General features: G+C 49.5%; 1 protein-coding gene across 1 annotated transcript in view; it reads left to right on the forward strand.

Moving 5' to 3' along the window:
* The window catches only part of LOC134048166 (hydrocephalus-inducing protein homolog), a 75,798-nt gene extending 61,174 nt beyond the window's left edge, over positions 1–14,624 (forward strand). The window contains exons 48-67 of the mRNA XM_062499766.1: positions 1,023–1,182; positions 1,288–1,460; positions 1,616–1,814; positions 2,472–2,571; positions 3,192–3,291; positions 3,785–3,953; positions 4,238–4,476; positions 4,801–4,861; positions 5,487–5,691; positions 6,067–6,299; positions 6,858–7,009; positions 7,951–8,143; positions 8,699–8,807; positions 9,399–9,653; positions 9,999–10,141; positions 10,491–10,712; positions 11,872–12,041; positions 12,551–12,651; positions 13,522–13,654; positions 14,462–14,624. Of these exons, the coding sequence (XP_062355750.1) occupies positions 1,023–1,182; positions 1,288–1,460; positions 1,616–1,814; positions 2,472–2,571; positions 3,192–3,291; positions 3,785–3,953; positions 4,238–4,476; positions 4,801–4,861; positions 5,487–5,691; positions 6,067–6,299; positions 6,858–7,009; positions 7,951–8,143; positions 8,699–8,807; positions 9,399–9,653; positions 9,999–10,141; positions 10,491–10,712; positions 11,872–12,041; positions 12,551–12,651; positions 13,522–13,654; positions 14,462–14,624 (3,280 nt within the window). The remainder of the gene's footprint in view (positions 1–1,022; positions 1,183–1,287; positions 1,461–1,615; positions 1,815–2,471; positions 2,572–3,191; positions 3,292–3,784; positions 3,954–4,237; positions 4,477–4,800; positions 4,862–5,486; positions 5,692–6,066; positions 6,300–6,857; positions 7,010–7,950; positions 8,144–8,698; positions 8,808–9,398; positions 9,654–9,998; positions 10,142–10,490; positions 10,713–11,871; positions 12,042–12,550; positions 12,652–13,521; positions 13,655–14,461) is intronic.
* Positions 14,625–15,955: the final 1,331 nt, after the last annotated feature.

Genomic DNA, 15,955 nt, shown 5'->3' on the forward strand with positions numbered 1-15,955 from the left:
GGGCAACTTCTGTCCCCCTCCACATCTCAGCTTCACCCTGTAGGGAATGAACTGTATGGTGGTTTTAGAGGTGCTTTGAGCTCTGCAGGTAGCCTGATTGAGCAATTCTTCTGTAGATGGTTTTGTGAACCTTTCATTAATCTGTAATTAATAATAAGATTTATGGTTCACCTGCCAATGGGTGTCAGGGGGAATGTACAGCATCATGTACATTTTCCTGTGATGACATTGCATCCTCACTGCTAGGTAAAGTCTGCCTAAACACGCTGTCACTGAAGCTGTTGTGTATTTCTACTTTTACTGTCACTTTTTTTTTTTTTTAAATACTATTTAACATTAAGTTCTTGTCTCCATGGGAGATCTGGAGGGCTAGGTCTATTTTGCCAATGTAAGGAAATGAAATCAAAATAGTTTAAAAAACCAGACAATCTTTAGCCAGGTTGATGGATAATCTGGGATTTCTCTTTGCCTCTTTAACCCTTTCACTCCAAAGTCATTTCCACACCTGAGAGAAGGGTCATTTGTTATCTATTTGCATTCCTCTTGGGAATTGATGCTTTAAATTTCCTTCTCAGATGTTGAGCTAACGCATGAAATCCAAAGGATTTTTATGACTTTTATGAAAGAGATTAGCTAAACTTTCTTCCAAAAGAGAAGAGTTTAAAGAAAGAGTTTTCTTTCTTTATACCCTGCAGGGAAGGCACCCCAAGAAGGGGAAAGAACCCATGTGCCTGGTGTACTGTTGCTTTTCTAGGCACCCTTGAATTTACATTGTATTAAAAACTCTTGAAGTGGCCTGAGCATCATCAGGCTTCTGGGGTGGAGGCAACAAGTCCAGGGGAAGGCATCAAAGTAAGGCAAGGATGAGCACACGTCCATGCCCCTGACTGGGATCCATTTCCCTCACTTGTTTGTTAGAACTGGGTCTTCCAGCACCGCTTCTTTGGGTGCACATGGAGCTCTCCTCGACGTGTGGCAAAGGCAACAGTCTCCTCTGCAGCCTTTTCCCCTTTTGTGGACAGGTACAAGGCCCGGAACTGTCCCGGCAACTCAGAGAATTTAACCATCCTCAACAACTCCCCTGTGGATGCAGAGGTCCAGTTCTCCTTTGAGAATGATGGGAAAGCAGTGACATTCCTTTTGGACCCTCCCAGCATGACACTCAAACCAAAGGAGAAGCAGGTAGGAGGAGGGCAGGTAGAGCTGGCACTGTACAAGTGCCCAGGAGCTGCTCCTCCTGCTCACACACAGTGCTCTTTCTATTTCTTTCTGTGGGGCCGGGTCTAGGAGCTGACCATTTGGGCATACCCCACTTCCTCTGGCTTCCTGGAAGACAAACTCATCTGCTGCATTGAGAAGAACCCAGACCCAGTGGTTTTCAGCCTGTGCTGCCATGGGGTGCACGTGATGCTGGAGGTCAGCCCCCTGGAGCTGTCTTTTGACAAGCTGCTTCTGCACAGGTCAGTCCTCCCACAAGCACTCCAGGACTTGTGACAAAGAGAAAATGTTTGACCTGGTTTCCAGGGCATGGATGGAGCTGCTGCAAGTTGCATTCAGTGGTGAGGCTGGTGTGACCGTCCAGCAGCTGATGCCAAGTGCCTTCCTGTCTCTGCAGGACTGACAGCAGGACCTTGGTCCTGAAAAACAACACCCTACTGCCCATGGCCTGGCAGCTCACTGGGCTGGATGACCTTGTTGAGGCCTTCTCCTTGTCACAAGATAACGGCATCATTGATCCCCGCTCAGAGTTTGAAGTGACCCTGAATTTCAAGGCCGAGCAGATTGGCAGCATTGAGAAGACCCTACGACTAGAGGTGAGAGGGACTGGGCCCTGCCCTGCAGCTGTGTGCTCTTAGGGGTGGACTCAGGAAGAGCTGCACCTGACAGATTCAAGGGTGCTGTGACCCCAACCTCTGCCTCTACACAGCGTTTGCCAGGACGTGCAGTGCATCCACATCCCCCCAAATAACCAGACACTGCATCCTGAGCCTGTACCACAACCACTTTGTCCCTGTGAGTGGTTGAAGGCTGTTGTTTGGTTGTACAGACTGCAGTGTTATCTCTACATTCATCTTGGACTTTGTCTGAACCTCTTGCATAGTGCAACAAACACTCCCGCTGGGATTTTGTTCCCCGTGGTTTAGGGGCTGCGTTTCAGAGAGGGTGCTAGGTGATTGGAGAGGCATGTCAATGCCATCTGCTCTGAGACACCTCACAGTTCTTGTGGTTGTTCTTACATCCCTGTGCCTCTCAAGGATGCTTTGGCAGCAGCATTCCCTGCTGTAGGAGCACAGACTGATAGGGCTTTTTACTGCAGCAGAATCCCACTGGGGCAGGTGAACAAAGCATGGGAGTCCACCAACATTTGTGAAGCCAAGGAGGCCACAGAGGAAGCCGCCAGCAGAGACAAGGACTTACAGGCTGTCTACTAAAAGAATCATCTGAACAATGTTTGTTTCTTGCTGCTTCAGGTTTCAGATACATCAAACATCCTGGGGATTGTTCAGGCTGAAAACATTGAGATCTCTGCAGAGGTCTGTGATGTTTCTCTGAGTATCGACATGCCTGAAGGTCAGTGGATGCCTCCCAAAGAAAGCAGTCCAGGTGCACTGCACTGCCTTGGGAGGTGGGAGACCAAAGCATTTGGGATGGGATGGGATGGGATGGGATGGGATGGGATGGGATGGGATGGGATGGGATGGGATGGGATGCACGGATGGGATAGGATGCAGGAATGGGATGGGATGCAGGGATGGGATGGATACATAAAGCACATACCCTGCAAGCTGTGTGTAATAAAACCTCATCAGGGCACTTACAGCCTTAAGTCTCTCCCCTCTGACCTTTGAAGTGTACAGCTTCACGTGCAGATTGGATTTGGGGGCTTTGAAACCACAGAGATGTGAACAGGCAGTTGGCAACTGCCACAGGCTCAGCACAGCATATAAAGTAATTGGATTTGTGCTTGGAAGTGAGGAAATGGAAGCCAAGCTCCTAAGGCTTAGCTACTAAGCTTGCAGATATTTTGAGTAAGAAGAGAACGGGCAGACAAGTAGCTGGAAAACACTTTCAAGAACAGAAACTTGCTGAAAAGGGTTTTGTGCCAAGACCTCCATGTAGCTTGTGACCTGGTGTATTCTGCAGCAGCTCACAAATACCGTGTTTGACCTTGTTCTGCGGGTTTTCTGCAGGTCCAGATGGAAGCTTGGAATTTGGAACCATTCATGTCCTGGAAAATGTGAAGAAAGTCCTGAGTCTAAAGAACAAAGGGATACACAACATTGAGTACCGGTGAGTCCAGCTACCTGGTAGTGAACATTTCCTGGGGTTGCCAGGCCTGCCTTCTGCCTCTGTCAATGGCTAGAACGTGTTTCAATGCTGGCTACCTCTTGATAAATACAAAACCTGGGCTCTCTAAACTCAGCTATTTTACCAAAGAACCCAGCCATAAAACAGCAGTTTTCCACAGCCCAAGAGGAACCCAAAAGAGAGTTCCCGAAATGTCAGCCACTGAAATGCTGAGATTCATTGCCTTTCTTTGATGGTCACCTCCTTTCTCTTTCTGAAACTCTGTAAAGAAGTGAATAAAAAATTTTGGTGTCAAGGGTTCTTGCAGTAACCTCGTGATTGCCTGCACTCTCTGACAAGATCCAGGATTCCCTGAGCAGAGTTGGACTCTCCCTTTTCTTTTTTTTCCCTAATCCTATACAAAGTCCTGGCTGTGCTGGTGGGATGTATACTTTTAACTGCAGAGATCTCCATTCCTTCCCTTTCTCCCCTTCAGTTTTGTGCTGAAGAATGCAGGTCCCAGGATGCAAGATTTGGCATCCCACTTCACTATTGAGCCTCAGTCGGGCATGCTGATTGCCTCCCAGCCTGGTGTGAATGTTGAGATGCTCTTCTACCCCACAAGGGAAATGGTCGTCAAGAACAAACCCATCCTGTACTGCCAGGTGAGCCCCCTGGGCCAGGCTCTGTTATCACACGGTGTTTTGGGAGCATCAACAGGATAGGTATCTAAAGGAAGGAAGGCTTTAACTGGAGAATCCTCTTTCCTACATACACAAAGTCTTTCAAAACCATTGGGAGGCTTCCTAAGTGGAGGTGAGAATCTGACTCTGGAGGAGGTGCTTAAACAGGGAGGGTAAATTGATGGAGGCCTGGGGTGGAGGCTGGCGACTGGGGTAGAGCAAGCTGGCCTCTTGGCTTTGTTTACCACCCCTTCCTGTGCACACAGGTGACAGATGCCAGCTCAGGGGAAGGAAGCCAGACTGTTGCCACCATCCCAGTGAGGGTGTCGGCAAAAGCTGTGTACAGCAAGTACAGTATTGAGCCTGCCTCACCCATCAACTTTGGGGCCATGCTCAAGGGCACCAAGAAGACCCAGACTGTCGTGCTGGAGAACAGAGGCATGCTCAACTTCAAATTCCACATCCTCCAAGCACCCGAGGATGCATCTGCATTGGAAAGCAAAAGGTATGAGAAGCCCTGCACCACCCTTCCTGTCTGAGGAGGCACCACCCCATGGCTGGTATGTGGCAGGCAGCCAGGAGACCTGGGCTATCATCCATCTGCATCCCTAGCTTGGGGAGAGGGAGCAAAACATCACCTTGGTATCCCCATGTGTACTATGAAGCTGGTGGTAGAGCTGCTCTCTGCAGCACTGGGTGCTGCAGGCTGCTCTCTGGGAGCCATCAGCAGCAGGAAGGCTTTCCTCTGTGGGGAGGAAAGCCAGCTTTGACCTCAGAGAAAGGCAGGGGAGCTCAGCATGACAGACACCTCTGCTTTCTCCTTCCTCAGCTCAAAGCAAGAGGAATCCGCTCCACCAGCGACAAAGCTGAAATCAAGCTCCTTGACACAGGTGGGTGACTCCTGCTCCCCAGCAGTGCTGCTGCAGGGGATGTGAGAACATGCTGCTGTGCCCAGGCTGGGGGCTGATCACCACAGGGTGGGATGTAGTCTGCAGGATGGAGTCCAGGATCTGCTCAGTCCCACTGACAGTCCTGTACTCTGGCTCAGACCTGGAGCTGTGGGGTCAACAGAGGGGAGCAGGTCCTGTGTTTGACAGCTGCTAGCCAGCATAGGTGTGTGAACACCACAGAAGCAAAAACATCCCCCACTAAACTCCCAGTCCACAGAGCTCAGAACACATTGCTTTTTCTTCTTCCCAGTCCCTTACCTCTCTCCCATCATTTCTCACAGCCATTTCTACTGTCCTGTGTTACCTCTGGAGGTTGAAGGATCACAGCTACCACCTTCATTCTTTACACACAAACTCCTTTCTCTCTGTCACTTGTGACAGGCTTGCAGCTCCTCTTGGCTGGTTGGTCTCAGCCTGGAGCTGCCTTTGGGCCATGGATTCATCCTTCCCTGCCCTGGGACTGGGTACTTGGCCCCAGCTGGAGGCCAAGGCAGGACATACTCTTTGTTGGGGTGCTCAGGGCACAGCTATTAGCCATCAGCCTCTCTTGGAACTTTTTCTGCAGGGTTACCTCAGTCTTGGCATGTTCACGGTGTCCCCCTGCTCCGGCTCTGTCGCTCCGTGGGGCCAGCAGAAGATCACAGTGGAATGCCTCGCAGGGCAGGAGGGGACATGTGAGGAGCAGCTCTACATTGACATCATGGGCAGAGACCCCAAGGACAATCCCCTGGGCATTCCCTTTACCCTGATTGCCGAATCCTGCCTCCCAGGTACATCCTGTCCATAGGTTCCCTTGGTCACACCTGCTGCTGATCAGCACCTCAACTTGCTGCTAGGATAGAGAGGCACACTAACCCTGGTGTCCCACCTTAAAATCCTTGAAGAGGTTCCAGCCCTCTTCAAGTCCACCAGTGGACTCATCCCTCCCAGGCTGAGAGGGATGCACGGAAGGATAAAAGGAAAGCAATGCTCTCTAAGACTGAGGATGACTGAGCTCCATCCTCACAGCCAGCTCCCCCACCCAAGCTTGGGTTTAGCAGTCACATCGGCAGAAGGGGCTCATCAAGCCTTCTGAGAGGCCAGCAGGGTGCAGATAAATTCATCAGGGAGGCTTTTCCACGCTCATTCCTCTTGTCTGTCCACAGCACTTGTTGAGGATGTCATGTTAACCTTCGAGGAGTACCCGATCTGCAGCAGCACCAACCTCAGCTGCAAGCTGCAGTCAGTCAAAGGCACGGGTCTGTTTGTCAGAGAAGAGAACAAATTTGTCTTCACCAAGGTTCTGGTTGGGCAAGAGGCTGAAGCTCATTTCAGTGTCTACAATACAAGTGGTCTGCCATGTGACGTGGTCCTCTCCAACAAACCCCTGCCTGGAAAGGTAAGATCAAGAGGCCAAGGTGATGGCTGCCCTCTAAAGGCCTTGTGAGAGTTTGTTTTGTTCTCCAGATGGATTGCTTCCTGTGGCCCAGACTAGTCTAGCTTAGTGCAGGTTAAAGTGCAAGGGAGAGCAGCAGAGCCAGGGAACAGCTGTGTTGAATTTTGCATGTCCCAAGCAAGGTTTTGGCTCACACCTCTGGGTGTTCAGTGGGAAGCACACTCAGAGAGGGGCTGTTATGAACTGACATGCCAGGGCTCAAAGCAGAGCATTTCCTCGGGCTCCCTGGCCTTTCCTTCTATTTGAAGGCCAGTTCTAGGTTATTTGCAGGGTTTTTCCATGCAGTGCCCACCTTCCGTATATGCTGGGGCAGCTGCCAGCACTCAAAACACACAATGCTTTAGCACGAGGTCAGCATTCCCTGGGAGAGAGGGAGCCTGCCTCGGGAAGCAGGAAGGATGACACACTGTCTGGGGCTGTTCTCAGTAATGCATTTATGAATAAAACTGTGTCATGTTGAAAGGTGCTTTCTCCTAACATTCCTCTCTGTGTTCTCCCAAGGAAAAAACCCCTATCAACAACATTTTCAAATTGTGTCCAGACAAGATGTCTGTTCCCGGCTCATCCAAGGCCGTTGCTACAGTGACCTTCACCCCACCGGATAAGCAGAACTACAGCTGTACTTTCAAGGCTTCCCTTGTCATCCCAAAAAGGTAAATGACCCTGCAAAATACTGGGGGAGACCTCACCACTCACCAGATAACTGCCTCTCCACTGGGAAGGCACAGATCTCTTGTTAGCTCTAATGCTTTCAGTAGCCTTAGGCAGAGTACTTGGCATGAGTTGATCTGGGAGGCAGTAGCTGTTAGAAAGAGCAGAAAAATGAGGCTGATGGTTTAGCCTGGAGGAGGAACTATGAAGACACAGAAATATTAGGTAGCCAACTGGAAGTTACTGAGATGTGCTGCAGCTGAGCTGCGGGTTTCCAAGGACAAAGGCTGAGATGAACAGTTTGGTGCCAGCAAGTCAGCAGTCAAAATTTCCTCTTAGATTCTGTAAAATTAAGTGATCCTCTGTGGTTCCCTGGCATTCATTAAGCGGTTTTATGTGAGTGATTGGAGCTGGTTTGAAAGAGGAGCCCAGTTCCTCTGCCCTGGGACCTCTCTAGTGGGGCTTTGACCTGTTCTTCCTCAACCCTTTAGTGGCTGAATTGGAACAAGAGAAGTCTCATTCCTAATACAAAATTGCTATTTTACTGTTCTTGGAAATTATCTTTATTGATGGTGATGATTTACTTTTGCCTCCTTGCTTTTATATTGCTTTCCTGCTGTGCTTTTGCTTGTTGCAGATGTCTCATCTCCCTGCAGCCAGGGGATTTGCCATATCTCATCTAGTGCCTCATTATTTACCTGCTGTACTGCATGATTCAATTAAGTGAAATTATTAACTGTTATTGTGGAAGGCTCTGGTTCTTTGGAGCAGATTCCTCTTGTGAATGGCCCTGCGTGGATTGGGAAGAGGCTGGTGGGGGGCTGTGTTGTGGGGTACAGGGGCACCAGGCAGGGAAAACATTGTGGGTGGCGCTTGCTGCTTCACTTGCCCAGAGAGAAATGGGTTAGTGCCAGCTGAAATTGTTTCTGTGCCTCTCCTGCAGCTCTGTGCAAATTAAGCCCCAAACCCTGACCTTCACCATCAGTGGGAAGGGGCATGAGCCACAGGTGACAGTCGTGTGCCCAAGTGCTCGCAGCAAGAGGGGAAATGCTGTGCTGCGCTTCAAGAGACTCCGGGTGGGGGATACAGAGATGCTCCCCCTGGTCATCCGTAACAATGGCATCGTACCTGTCAAGGTGAGAACCTGCACAAGGAATGGTCTGATTTGGGAACAAATGCCTGTGGCACAGGGGAAGGGTCCCAGAAAACATGGCACACCTAAGAAGAGGTGTGAGAAATTCTTTTTAAGCAAGTGACTGACATCCAAGAAGGGAGTTCTTGGGAATTTTCCATCCAGTCTTTCTTCTTTAAGTTAAACACAGGTGGAGTGGTGATGGAGTATTTTCCCCCCTGTCTCTCGTCACCTTTTGTTCTCACGGTGATGTGTGATTTCCCAGTTCCATTAGATTGCATTTGATTCTAGTTTACTACATTTCAAGCAAACTTAGTTGTGGTTTAAATACAATCTGCTCATTACTTTCTGTCCCGTTTGGTTCTGTGTTAGTGGTATCCAGATGTCTCTGAAGACCCTTTTTTTCCTGGCTGGTTTGACTTAACCTATTGTGCTAAGGGCTGTTTGTAGTGGGAGAGGTGCTGGGTTCCCCTGCGGGACCAGCAGCACTGCGGTGTCAGTCCCTGTGCCATCCTGTACTCACACCAGTATCACTGTGCTCTCTGTTCCCTTTTCTCAGTTTATGTTACACCTGGAGGATGAGCACGGAGCGTTCTTCTTGAAAGGCAGGGGCTCCACACTTGAGAGATTCTACACTGAAGATGTGGAAGAGGACTGCGTTGGAAATGGTAAATTTATTAACCATGAAGCGTGATCATGCACAGAGGGAAAACATGTGCCCTGCTCTTGGCTTCTCTGAGCAGCAGCCAGATGTTAGACACAGTTTCTTTCCTTGGGCTCTCTGTCCCCCCAGCTTTTCTTGGGGACCTTTTGCAGGGTTTCCTCCTAGAAAGTTGTGAGAAGTTGTTCAGTTCTTCTAGACACGGTGGGTTGAGCTGTGGGGGACTGTCACTACCTCAGTGGACCCTCTGAGGTATTTGCTGCATTGGGAAGGTACCAGCTGGAACAGATGCAGCCCCTGAGCACACAAACAGCCAGCAGAAGCCAAAAGCACTCTCTGGCTCAGCTTTCCATATGGCTGGAACTGGCTGGAAGCAGATGGAATGACAGCTGGGCATCAACGTGAGGTTCAGCTGCTCTAAGTGCTGATGTGTCTGGAGGTGGCAGTCTCGTGAACATAGGAAGAGGGTTTGGAACCACTGGGGTAGAAGCTATGCTTAGAGGGCAGCTGGTTTCAACCTCTTCTTCCTCATATATCCTATGGAAGTATTTCCTCTGTAGAGCTGTATCACTTAACTCTGATTTCCATTGCTGTGCAGAGAGCAAGCCCCCAGAGAAGCCTTTCTTCTTTCTGCATCATGGGCAATCGACAAATATTGACGTCATTTTCAAACCCACCTTGACTCAACATCTGGAAGGGAAGATTTGTGTGTTACTGGAAGACATCTACTCTAAGAAGACCCTAATAGAGCTGGTGGGTGAAGGCCACAAGGATGAATTCACCCTTGATGGACTAGAGGAAGACACAGATGAGAGGAGAGCTAAGCGCAGTCTGAAGAAAGACATCATTGATGGTAAGAGAGGAGAGGCTGCCAAGGTGGAGCAAGGAAGAAGAAAATATCTGATCAAGTGTGTCCTTTCTCTAGCCTGGCCTGGGCTGTCAGCCACGGGACTTGGTGGCCCGTGGCTGTGGCAGCCATGCATGCAGAGCAGCGTGTGCCGTGCTGCATGTCGCTGGCTTAGGGATGTGTCAGAGTCTTTCTCTGAAAGTGGTGGGATGGGGAGAGGCCTGGGGAACTCCCTCCCACGGGGAGGAAGGCTTGGAGCAAGGAAGCATTGAACATACAGCTGTCTGTGCACGTGAAAGGGGCGGGTGGAGCTCCCTGCATACTGAGATCTCTTGCTCTCCTCCTTAACAGCTGTCAGATTGAATCACATCCAGTTTGGGGACTGTCCTGTCGGGAGGCCCTACCGCAGGACCTTCACCATCACCAACCATACCAGTATGAAGGTCATGCGCTTTGAGTGGGAGGCAGACGCCGCATTCCAGTTCTCCCCCAAGGTGAGCGTGGACTGCTCTCCCTTTCCCCATTGCTCAAGCCCTGCCCTGCTGTTCCTGGGCACTGGCAGGGAGTCCTGACATAGCAGTGATAGCCACTTCCAGTGCCATCCATGTAGGAGATGCAGTCCCTGGCTTGGCTGGGCCAAGGCTGCCAGCCTTGCAGAAAAGGCTTCACGTTATGGGAGGTGGCACCTTCTGTTCACACTTTTGTCTATCAGAGTTCACATAAATCCACACCGAGGTGCAGATTCCTGGCACAGCACCTCACCACATCAGTCCCTTTTGCTGTCAGTCCTGCCCTTGGCAGTGCTTCCTTCCAGTTTGGTCTTGACTGCCTGATTCTCCCTAGATGGGACACCTCCATCCTGGCTATGCCAAGGACATCACAGTCACCTTGAAATCAGATGTCCCAGCCACCTTCAGGAGGCACCCTGTGAAATGTAAGGTGATCAAGACCAACTCTGAGCTACCACAAAGGATGGTTCAGGATTGGGAGGACCGAATGTGCATTGTCACAATGGAGGATACCACCAGGAAGGACATGTCAGCCAGCTGGCCTGAGAAAGAGAAGGTAAGGAGCAAAACAGCAAAAAGCCAACCTAGCTTTTACAAAAAGACCACCATAACACCATCACTGCTGGCTGAGCAGCTCCTGCTTCCTCTGGACATTGGGCAGCCGTGGGGTTCAGCAGCAGTGCATTCTAGGGGAGATGCACAGTGACCAGATACAATCACACAAGAGCCTTTTGACAAGAGACCTTTAGCCACACACAAACTATCAGTCTGTGCCACAAGCACAAGTGTTGCAGCCCATGTTGAATGGGAGACAACGTTATATGATTTTATCCCATTTTATGGTGTTAGAAATCTCTTCATATCATTAGGTGCCTTTTCACCAACGAGCAGTTAAGTCTCTTGCACCATGTCTCTTCTTTTGAAGTGGAGAGAAATACACTTCTGCTGCACATACTGGTGAACTCCGAGTTTTGTCTGCATGGATACCAGAGTATGGTTGTGGTCTCTGTATTGTGTGGGATATCTCATCATGGAGTAGCCCAGGCACTGTATGACAGAATGGAGGAGTCTGGAGAAGGATCATCTCCAGAGACTCCTGCTTTTATTGTCATTATTACCAAACATACTCATCTTGGGTGAAAGTCCTGTCTGAGTTTCTGGACCATTTTAAGGCCTCTAAACCATCCTCTTTTCTATCAGAATATCTGCAGTTGGAGACTTTGCTACTGAGATCTTTCACTTCCCAAAGTGCCCACTCCCAGCTCCCAGCAGTGTGGCTGTTGCTCCACACATGACATCTGGAGAGCACTTGCTCTTAAGACAAGCAGAAAAAGGCGCTTTCTAGAGGTCTTCAGTCCTGGGGTTCTCCATCCACAGAGCTCCAGCAGGCAAACTTAATCCTAATTGTGAGACCTGCTGGATTTGTAGGGGACCAGGAAAAAAGCCAGTCCCTCTTACAAGGTTGAAGTACAGGGACTGGAATGCAGCTATAGTCTCCATGGATATATTAACAGCTGTGGTAGTGACTGCTTTGATCAACAGGTAGGAACAACTACTGTAGCGGATCAGTCCCAGTCTTGTCATCTTTCCAGGAAAGTAGAAGTGAATGGTCCTTTCTAGTCCCTCTGTGAGGCTGATCTTGGGGGCCAACAGATTCCCTTGTCAGCCTGACTTTCTGGGCTCTGCTCAGTGATTCTTCCCTCCTCTGTTTGCAGATGGTCCAGACAGCCCCAGAACCAGAACCGGCACCGGCTTACACTGTGGATGAGAGCATCCAGGAGGCCAAGGTGTACCTCAGTGCTGTTGTTGGCTACACTGAGTTCAAACGGAACCTGATAGTGGTTCAGCTCAAGGATACCTTGCCCAACCAGACAAGGAAAGACATGTGAGTGCTGGAGGCCAGCAGGGCCCTGTGAGCGGGAGCTGCCTTTGCCAGGGCTGAGCCAGTGCCCGCTTCCCAGAACTCTACCCCAGCCAAAACCAGCACAAGCCCATTTATGTGCATACAAAGCCAAGCAGGAGACGGTGGTCAGCAGAGGTTCAGTGCTGCCATATCTTTCTGCTGAGACCAGCCATGGGTTTGTTTTTACTGCATGTCACTTGTCCTCATCTGCTCAAGAATAAGTTTGCAGTCAAGCCAAGACCTAAAGTGCAGAGTAAGCCTCTTAGCTTCAATGTCCTGGGCACCGCGTTGGCCCTTTCCTCTTAAACTTCCAGACTTGGAAATACTTTTTGGGCCACCCAGGACAGCAGTCTGAGCATAGTAGAGTTGCCTGGGGAAGAAGATGGTCCTCAGCAGAAAGTGGTACCAGGAGTCCATCAGACAATGTTATTGCACTATTTGCTTTACATTTATTGGACTTGGTTTTTTTATTCCTCCTTCTTGCTTTTCAGTTTCAGGATACACAACACAGGAAATATAGCCCTGGAATACAGCTGGATGGAAGCTGCAGATAGTAAAGCAGTGAAGAAACCATACTCAACCACTCTGATGCGTAAGGGCATTTCACTTGGTGGCTGAGGGCCTGGGGAGCAGACCCTGCCACTTGACCCTGAATTGCTTTTGCATCCTTGTCCACACATTCACTTTCATCAGCATCTTCCCAAGTGCAGCTGGAGATTTTTCTCCTTGTCCCCCTCTGCCTTTCAGCCCCTTCTGTTCTTGCTCTGCCCCTTCTGCTCTGCAAAGGAGCTGAGCCAGGCTCTGGGAAGAGCCACACGCTGGGTCAGGACTGGGAAAGGGGACATCAGGTCATCTCTTTGAGAAGTCTGAGACTGGGAAAAACAATGGTGTAATGAGTGAGCTGCCCTGCAGCCACTGTCTGTGTGCAGTTCCCCACTCCAGGGCAAATGTAAAGTCACTGTCTAAAACCAACTCTTCTCATTTGGCACAGGAATGTGTGCTGCAGGCAGAGACCTTGCTCCCAGATGCTCTATTTCCTGCTGAAAGTACACGGCTAGAGATGTTCCAAGTGCATTCCAGATCTCTTCCACTTACCTGCAGCAGAAGGCAGATTTGCTGGGAACATAGGATTGGTCTTTGAAAGGTGTTCTCTTCTTCTCTGCAGGTCAGTTCCTCTCCTCCAATCCTCTGAGCCATCACAGAAAGCTGCTGCATCCTTTCTGGTGGCAGCAGGACCATCCTTTTGAGATGCATCCTTCTGGACTGCGGCAGCTTGCCAAGCAACAGCAGGATTCTGAGCAGCAGCAGCATCAGCAGCAGCAGGATTCTGAGCAGCAGCAGCAGCAGCAGCATTATTCTCAGCAGCAGCCCAAGCAGAAGGACCACTCCAAGAAGCTACAGCGCTTCAAACAAAAACACCTCTATTTGCAGTGTGTTAGTTCCTCCCTGGAAATCTGCCCAGATGACATCAAAGACCTGCCACTGTTCTACATCAACCCCTGCCACGGCATCATCCCTCCTGGCCAAAAGCAGATCTTTCACATGCTGTTCTCCCCAAAGCACGCGGGGAAGTTTAGGACCACCATACTCTTCAGGTGGGCAACGTCTACACACTTGCCCAGAACTCCCGCTTCGGATGGGTATCACTGAGTCACAGGGTGGCATGGGATGGAAAGGACCACAGTAGGTCATCTGGTCCCACTTCCCTGCTCAAGCAGGGCCATCCCAGAGCACATGACACAGGGTTGGGTCCAGAGGGCTCTGGAATAATTCCAGTGAGGGACACTCCCTCACTGTTGCCTCTCTGGGCAACCTGTCACCTGCACAGGAGAGGAGTTCTTCCTCAGGTTCAAGTGGAATTTCCTGTTCAGATTCTGCCCATTGCCTCCTGTCCTATTGCTGGCCATCACCAAGCACAGCCTGGTTCATCCCTTAAGACCCTCCCTTCAGTCCCTCTGACTGGGATGGGGAGGTGGGCTTGGAGACAGGCAGCCCCAGAGAGGCAGCAAAACACCCAGAAGAGCACAGAAAGATCATCATCTGGCCTTGCTAGGGAGACACTGCAAAAAGACACTCTATGAAACATTAAGCTCCTGGAGGGTTGCAAAATCTGTAACGAGAGATACGGGGACCAGCCAGTCCCTAGCTCTGCTTCCTTTTGGAACAAGCAAGGCCTGCTTCTCCACATGGAACCCCATGTGCTGTGGCTGGTCCCCAGGCACTTAGCTGGTCATGTTGCTGCCCTTGCACCTCTGCAGCCTCCCTGCAGCGAGTGCAGTTGTTTAATTTGCTGCTCACTGCTTGCACAGACAGAGGATGCAACACTGTGTGCAGTGCAAGGAGACAGAAAAGTGGCTGGCTGGAAATGTTCATCTGACTAATACCAGTCCCTTTCTTCCTAGGACTCATAAGCTGAAGCCGGCTCTGAAGAAGGTAGAGGTGATTGTGAAAGGCAGAGCCCAGGAGCAGGAGTGTCTTGATAAACCAAAACGCTCTGCGTTACGGCAGACAGACAAAGGCCAAGGACCCAAGAAGCAGGTGCACTGGAAACTAACACCTGAGTGACAGCGTTTGTGTTAGCTGCAGCATCCAGCAGGAGCCAGCAACATCGTGTCTTCTGCTGGCTTCTTCCACCCTTCACCAGAGACCTCTGCAGCTACCCTTGCAAGCTCCAGTGAACACCTTTATCCTATCTTTAATTACCTAAGTTAATTAACTAATTTTTAATTAAACAATTGGCAATAAATTGTTAATTGTCAGCTTGTCTTGCTTGGAAAGACAGGTTTCTGCGGGACCTCTCTGGAATGGAGAATGTGACCCCCTTCCCTCCACATTATTCTAACTTTGAAATTAAAAGGCTTTCCAGCAAAGATACGGGAAAAGGAGTAACAATTCTTTTCTAGGATGTCTAACCAGACAAACAAGCAGCAGCACTGGCAGCAACAACAAACAGAACCAGATACCCACCCACAGCCTTCGCTTGGCTGCAGGCACTTTCCCTGTGGTGTAGTTCCAGTCCCAGCCAGGCAGGGAAGGGAGGCAAATAATGAATAAAGCAATTTCTAGAGAAGTTTTAATTAAGCTACACCAAGGAATACGCTGAAGAAGTCGAGCGCTGTGTCATCAATTCTTAAACACTTATTGCTGTGAGGGAGTCTATAGAGTAGCTAAATAGTGACTGAACAGTGCTTGATTTGTTCAAAGAGAAAGAAGAAAGTGATGAGAATACACCCTAGTGAGGGAAGAGCCCTTAGACCCTTTCAAAATAGGCAAATAGATTACACTGAGTTTCCCAAACTCCAGAGATGGAAGTATCTTCTTGTAATAGCTGATCACCTCACCTACTGGGTAGAAGGGTTTCCTACTTCAGCTGCAACTACCTCCAAAGTGGCTAAGATGCTATTAGAAGAAATAATTCCCAGACATGGGATCATTGAAAGAATGGACTAAGATAAGGGAACACATTTTACTTGTGCTGCATTAGATGTAAATTGGAAATTTCATACCCCATGGCACCCTCAATGCTCTGGATGTGTGGAGAGAATGAATGCTCTCCTTAAGAACCATATTATCAAATTAATGACTGAAACCAGATTAGCATTATTACAGCTCAGAACTGCTCCAAGAAAGGACAAAGGAGATTCTCCCTAAGAAATGTTACTTGGGTTACCTTATCTGGGAAGGGAGGAGGGGCTGAAACTAATGACTTGTATCTCAGAAATTATTTGCAGGCAATCACACTTTCTCTCACGGAATTCCAAAGGAAAGGGTTGTTACCCCAGGCATCACCTCCAGACTTTCACATACACCAGGTAGAACCTGGAGATTTGGTTCTAATAAAATCTTGGAAAGATGATACCTCAACACCTGCATGGGAAGATCCCTTTAAGGCACTT

This window comes from Cinclus cinclus, chromosome 11, assembly GCF_963662255.1.
Source record: "Cinclus cinclus chromosome 11, bCinCin1.1, whole genome shotgun sequence".
NCBI classification, from domain to species: Eukaryota; Metazoa; Chordata; class Aves; order Passeriformes; family Cinclidae; genus Cinclus; species Cinclus cinclus.